We start from the raw sequence: 7,268 nt of genomic DNA on the forward strand, positions 1-7,268 counted from the left end.
GTTTCCTAAACTAAAATTTTTCTTCATTTTTTATATTTTCTTTTAAATTTCTATTTTCAATATATTTTATTACAAAATATCTAACAGTTTTTTTTATTTTTATATGAATTTGATTTTTGTAATGTTTGTATTTTCAAGATTTTATTTATAAGTATACTAATAGTAATTTATGTTATATCATGAAACATAATTCATAATCTAATTTCAATAACAGAATTTATCTTAAATTAAATCATATAAGAAATTAAATCTTAGGTTCTATAAATTTCATAAAATTAATCTTATTAAAATAACCATAAAAAATAAAAATTAAAAAGTTAAAATTTTAATTAATTTTAAAATAAAAATCACCAAATTAATAAAAAACATAACACTTTTGAAAAATAAATAAACTAATTCATATTAAATTAAAACTTATTGTAATTTTTCGAAAAAAATATCCTCAAATTTTTTTAAAAATCAACTGCAAAAAGGACTTTTGTTTAAAAAACTTATAAACCTTAATTTTCAGAAATTTCAAAGGAAAGGTCTATTGTATGAGATTATTCATCATTAAGGATAATGAATTTAACAAAAAAATAAACTAAACATTTTAAGTCAATGTATATGGTTGTAGTATGATGTGTCATGAATATTAGATAAACAATTTCATTGCTATAAAGGTGAATACAAAATCTTTTCTATTCATTGTTGAATTATAGGTTTAATAGGATAAAAATCAGTTGTAATAAGAAGGTTTTAAGTTTTCACATTAGTTTATCTATTATTCTCATTAATTTGTCTACAATCCCTTGAAAAGACAAATAAATTTTTATTTTAAATCAATAAATATATTAATTAAAATTCAAATCAATGTAAACTACTTAAAATGACTCATATAAATCTATATTTGTCAAAGTTTAGAAACATGTCACTATTTTAAATTATTTGCTAGTCAATATTTAACAATTATTTCTCTTAAGAAACCAACTCAATATTTACTATAATAGTCACAAAATCTAGAAACTTATTGCTATTTAAATTATTTGCCAATCAATATTTAACAATTATTTGTCTTAAGAAACCAACTCAACATTAACTATAATAGTCATAATTCTTAGATATGATATTCTTCCTAATAACTATAATCTTCACCATGGCTCGACTATTAGTTATCCCATAAATATTTATTACAATACTACACTAATAAATACTCACCACTGCCACTCAGTTATACATCCTAGTTCTATCTATTATGAACGTTCCTTTTAATTAAAATCATCTCACCGCTATGTTGTTTTGCTGGTTGAGGTGATCTGGAAGCTGTTGCTGTCTTCATCGTCTACCTGATCTACTAAGACCTGCATAAACCTCGGAATTTGAGTCACGGCAGCCTCCATCGTCCCTTTCAATATATTGACCACTTTCCCCATGCTTGGCCTCATATTTTCATCGTCTTGAACGCACAACATCCCCAGCATAGCGACTCTTCTTACCTCCTCCATATCCGCCACATTCGCTATCCTTGCATCCACAATGCCAATTATGTTTCCTCTCTGAATTTCAGACGACATCCAAGTAGGAAAGTAGATTCTGCTCTCCTCCACTGTCAAGTCAAAATTTCTTCGGCCGGATATAATTTCAAACAACGTCATGCCAAAACTGAATACATCTGCTTTGGGAGTGATAGGAAGGCCGGATAACCACTCGGGAGCCAGATACCCTCGAGTTCCTCTTGCGGTCGTCAGTACGCGGCTGAAATCTCTGCCCACCAGTTTTGCCAGCCCAAAATCGGCCACCTTCGGGCTAAAGTCACCATCCAACAGAATGTTTTCAGGCTTAATATCACAGTGGATGATGCGATCCCTGCATTCCTCATGAAGATAAAGTAATCCTCGAGCAATGCCCAGAGCGATCTCAAACCGAGTCTTCCAATCCAACACCTTCTCTACTTCATCTTTACAGAAGAGGCAGGAGTTTAGAGAGCCGTTGGGCATATAGGCATACACCAGAAGCCTTTGAGAGCCTTGTACGCAGAAACCCCAAAGCCTCACCAAATTCACATGCTGTATTCTTCCGATGGTGCTTATTTCAGCACGGAATTGTTTTTCTGCTTGTGTAGAACCCTCTAACCTCTTGACCGCCACAAGCGTGTTGTCTGGCAGAGTTCCTTTGAACACAGAACCGAATGCTCCGCTCCCGAGCTTGTGCTTGAAATTCTGGGTTGCAATTCGCAACTCTTTGTAAGTGAATATTCTGAGTGAAGTTGGCACATCCTCTTCCATGCTTTTCTTGGTCTGTCTTCGACGTTTCCACAGAAGAAACCCAACCAACAGCAAAGCTAAAACAGCAGCTATAGCAGCGCCTGCCACAGGAAGTATGATGCCAATATGAGGGTGTTTCCTGCTTCCCTCTGATGTCGAGTGCCCTAACCCAGAGTCGGCCAGCCTAATGAAGACAGATTGGTTCTGATCAGATGAAACTCGCATTTTGAATAAATTCCCAAACCATAGTCTACAGACCGGTGGATAGGAAATAACAAAAGCAAAAGCTGTGCAGGAGCAATTGTTGAGACAAGCAATCCTGCAGCCTTGCTGTGTTGGCTCGTTCTTGTATATGACTGCTTCTTTTTCAGACGAGTATTGGGTCTTGACTTCCATGAAGCTGTCGGTCGTGCCCTCTGTGGCAGAGCATTGCAGGGATCTTTGCCGAGCACACCCAGTTTGCCACCAACCTTGAGTTTCAGGTTTGTTGGGTGTGAAACCCTGAACACAATTACAAGCTCCATCATCAGCATTGCAGAGTCCATTGGCCCCGCAGATATCATAGTCAGTGCATTGACCATGGAATGTCGACCATCCCTCACTCCAAGTACTATCATCCATCAAGTAGTAAACTTTTAACAGACCCTTCTCGGTTATATGGATCCGCCCGGAGACGGCATGATCTGCCTCCATTACTTTAAACATGTAGTATATTCTTGAAGGAGAATCGATGCCACAGGACATTTGGAATCTCCTAGGAGCATAAACCTCCGGAACTTTGGCATAATAATTCCCCTTCCACTCTCCAGTGGACCAATATGGAAAACTGTTGTTATAGACCATCAACATCTGCGTCTTTCCTGGAGACATGTCCATTCCTACAGAGAAAAGCCCAGTTGCAGGATCCACAGAACTCTTCCACGAAGTTCCCCACATGCCTTTCCACATCTTCATGCCAGGCAACCATGTATCGCCCACATGCGCGAAACTCTCCCAAACAATCTCAGACTCGTTGTGGGTATCCAGAATAATGAAATTACCACTATCCATTATCACTGCCCTCGATCCTCTCAGGCCAATATCAGTTGACCAAACGGACACGCCCTTTCCATCAATCACTCTGAGATAACCGTTGCTCGAAAATTCCAAAATGCCGGGCATGCTTTTGATAGGATTGTCTCTGTTAGCCACCCAAACTACGGTCTTGTCAGGGATCTGTGCATACCAGATGCCAATGTACCAATTTTTCGTTCCTCTGGGATTGAAAAATCCCAATGCAAACGTGCCATTCTTTGACATTATGGTCTGATTTCCAGTGAGGGAGTCGCCCAATGCAAGCGTATCTCCAACGTCCACAGCTAGGGAAGTGCAGTAATGCGCTGCAATAATCATAGTTATTGTTAGGATCAAATACTTCATCCCCATTTCAACGACCATAGCGTTTGTGTATTTCTTAACAATCACTTTTAACTAGTGCGCAGTTGGTCTTATGTTTCGGGTTTATTCTCGAATTTAAATAGAAAAGTTCCGACTTCCAAATACCGGGGCTACAAATTGATTGAACAGGCCAAAGTAGTGCCGTTGATCCCGCGTGAATGAATTCAATTTTGTATTGTTTAATCCAATAATTCCAAACGCCTAGTGTGTGGATATGTACCGAGTATTTCTTGGAACCCTCATTCTTTCCATATTGGTCTTGTATATTTTGTCCATTTTTACGTAGTCAAGCCCTAATTATTCTAATATTTTCAAACCGCGTAGCTGTCTGTGTATACAGTTTTTTCTACAGTGCGATGGAGCACTTTCACCTAATTATCGAAGACTCAATGAATCTCTGAGTCTTTTTTCTTCTTTTTATTACTGGCTGCATTGAAGCTTAAGCTTTCTTTAAATCTTTATTGTTGGCTGCAATGAAGGTCAAGTCTTTTAGTTGTGCTATAAACATGAACGCAATCATTTGTATTCTTCGATGAACTTGAAATTCCATTACTAATTAGTGTTATATTCTTAGCAGTCAAACACGGAACAATGACAAAATCAATGTTGAATTTGCAACGCGCAATGATTAAAAAATTAATGTTGTATGACAAAGAAGAGATTTGACAGCACACCGACACCATTTGTTTGTTCTTTGTAATTCTAATTAGTCTTGACCACTGAAGGTAAGTCAAGTCTTTCATTGAAGTCTTCTGAGCCAGACAAGACACAGACACGTTTAAGCTGGATTTTCCCAGTTGCATGAATAGCCTCTGAAAATATGGTTTATTTTTTTCATCTTTCTAGAAAACGTCAATTTTAGAAGTTTCCTAAATAAATTTCTTGTTTAGTTTTGGATTTTTCTTTTATATGTTCAAATTGTTTATTTATTTTTTAGTTTGGTATTGTTTAATCCAAGTCTGCAAGCATAGCAGTCTAGCAGAAGTTTGAACTTTAGTGTCCACTACTCCAACAAAATGACTTAACCATTGCACTAGATCATGATTTCATATATTTTTTATTCACAAATTATTAAAAAAAATAGTTTTATATGAATTTTTTCTTTCATTTTTATTTTTTTCAAGATTTTATTTATATTTTGTTAAATTTATCTATACATTTTTTATTATAAATTGTAATTAAAATTAAATATATTTGTTATAAAAATATAAAATTATTGTAGTAAAATCAATTAAAATCCAATTCTTTTAATACAATAGTAATTTTATTTATTCATTTAAGAATTAGGTTTTTATTTAGATATATTGATTATTTAAAAGTAAATTATCTACTAGTATATCTATATTTTATAAATAAAATTCATGCAAAAGATGTTGAGAGATTAATTTTAAAAAATATTTAGCATTCATAAATATAAATAAATGACAAGATTTACTATTTAAATTAATTAAAATGGATATAAGGGCCATATTGTTTTGATCAATTGTGAGACACTGAAGCCTTATATACAAGATATATTTGCAAGAAATTGAATGTAATAAAACCTACAACTTAGCAATAGAATTATCAATCTTAATTCATTAATCACTATGCTCTATGCTCTTTCCTTATCACTATTCTAATTGTATGATATATTTGGCTAGGATATCATTCTTAATACATGATTTAATCATATCAAATACAAAACTTAATATTTCATCATTTCATTTATTACATGATTATATTTATTATTTATTATTACTTAATTGAATCTCACAATGACTCTATAAATTTATCCACCATGACAGTAAATTTCAAAAAGTCAAATACTCTAAACCTTAGAGTAGATAAGCTTGATGATGATGAATTTATGATTTAGCATTATAGTTCAATTTAATGTTTAGTTAGATTCAAGGTTAGTGTTTACTTTGAGTTAAGGTTTCTTAAGTGTAAGAGTGTAATTTACGTTTGGATTTAGAGTTAGGTTTCAATTTGTCTTAGTACTAGGGTTCAATTTTGTTTAGTGTTAGGTTTAAGGTTTAATATGCTTTAAGATTTATGATGGATTACATTCTATTAGTTTAGAAATATGTAATGATGACATATTAATGAGAAATGAGTGTTAGGTTTAAGGTTTAATATGCTTTAAGATTTATGATGGATTAGATTCTATTAGTTTAGAAATATGTAATGATGACATATTAATGAGAAATGAGATCACTTGATAAGACACTAATTAGCATTGTCATTTAATTAAAAATCATTAAAATATGGTTAGTATAAGGCTAAATCCAAGGTTTAGGGTTAAGGTTCAATTTCATTGAGTGTTAAAGGTTAGGATTCAATTTTGTTTTCAAGATTGATTATTTAATTATCTTCAATAGGATTCTATATGGTCAAAAGTTTTGGGTTTAATTTGATTTAGGGTTTGGGCTCAATTTGGTATAAAATCAAATTTGGTTAGGGTTAAAATAAAATAAAAATTAGGGTTTAATCTGGTTTATTGTTAGAGTTATGTATTGATTTAGTTTAAGATTTGGTATCAATTTCGTTTAGGGAAATATTTCAAGGGACCTCTTGGTATATCTTTCCTTTTTATTTATAAATTATATTATGATTCAAAAAATTATCAGCTAATTATATTTGAAAGAATTTTCTAATAATTACATGATAGTTTATGAATTAACATTTCAATAATTTTGTTGATGTTTTTTTAAAATGATAGAGAATAATATGTATATGAAAAGATCAAGAAATTTCACCATCCTTTGTCACATGTCAAGCCTTAGTATTAAATTATTTTTATTATTCATAAATATAGATATGTTTGTACATATTCTCTACTAATCATATTGGTATTAGTTCACTTTGAGAGAACTCTTAAAATATTATATTTAATATGAAGAAATAAATATTTTATAACATTATTCAAGATATAATTTTTTGTACTATATTCATATTTATAGATTAGAATTTTTTTAAAGATAATCTTAATTTATTTTTAGTAATTAAATTATATAAAAATCATGAAATTGAGAAAATAATTTCAATATAATCTTAAATTATTTTTAGTAATTAGATTATAGAAACATGATGGAATTGAGAATTGAATGTAGAGACAAGTAATAAATATTTAAAAATTACAATTTTGTTACTATATTGATATTTAAAAATATGAAAAAATACTTTTGACATAATCTTACTTTATTTAAGTACTCAAATTTTAGAATCATCATGAAATTGAAAGTTAAGGTTTAATTTATTTTAGTGTTACAAGTAGAGGTCAATTTGGTTTAAGTTTAAGGTTTAATTTGATTTATAATATTAAATTATTTTATGTAATTAAATTATAAAAATATTATGAAATTATAAATCGAATGTAAAGCGACTAAATAGATATTTCTCAAAAATAACAATTTTCTTTTTATGAAGCTTCAAATAGGTTTTGAAGGGATGCAAAACCTTTTTTACATTAAGCTACCAAAGAGATAAAAACTAATAAACTTACAACAAACCATTAACAAAAGATCAAATAAAAAAATAAAGAGCAAAAAAAAACTAGAATAGCTTATTTTAAATGTTTTAGAGCCTCCATGCCTTGAGCTTCCA

At 31.1% G+C, this 7,268-nt stretch overlaps 1 protein-coding gene across 1 annotated transcript; it reads right to left on the reverse strand.

Annotated features, from left to right (window-relative positions):
• Positions 1-1,113: 1,113 nt before the first annotated feature.
• Positions 1,114-3,705, reverse strand: LOC131046458 (G-type lectin S-receptor-like serine/threonine-protein kinase At2g19130). Its single transcript, XM_057980210.2, has one exon. It carries the CDS (start codon positions 3,678-3,680, stop codon positions 1,269-1,271), a length of 2,412 nt encoding a protein of 803 aa, XP_057836193.2. The 5' UTR covers positions 3,681-3,705; the 3' UTR covers positions 1,114-1,268.
• Between the last annotated feature and the right edge of the window lie 3,563 nt (positions 3,706-7,268).

This window comes from Cryptomeria japonica, chromosome 7 (assembly GCF_030272615.1).
Source record: "Cryptomeria japonica chromosome 7, Sugi_1.0, whole genome shotgun sequence".
NCBI lineage: Eukaryota > Viridiplantae > Streptophyta > Pinopsida > Cupressales > Cupressaceae > Cryptomeria > Cryptomeria japonica.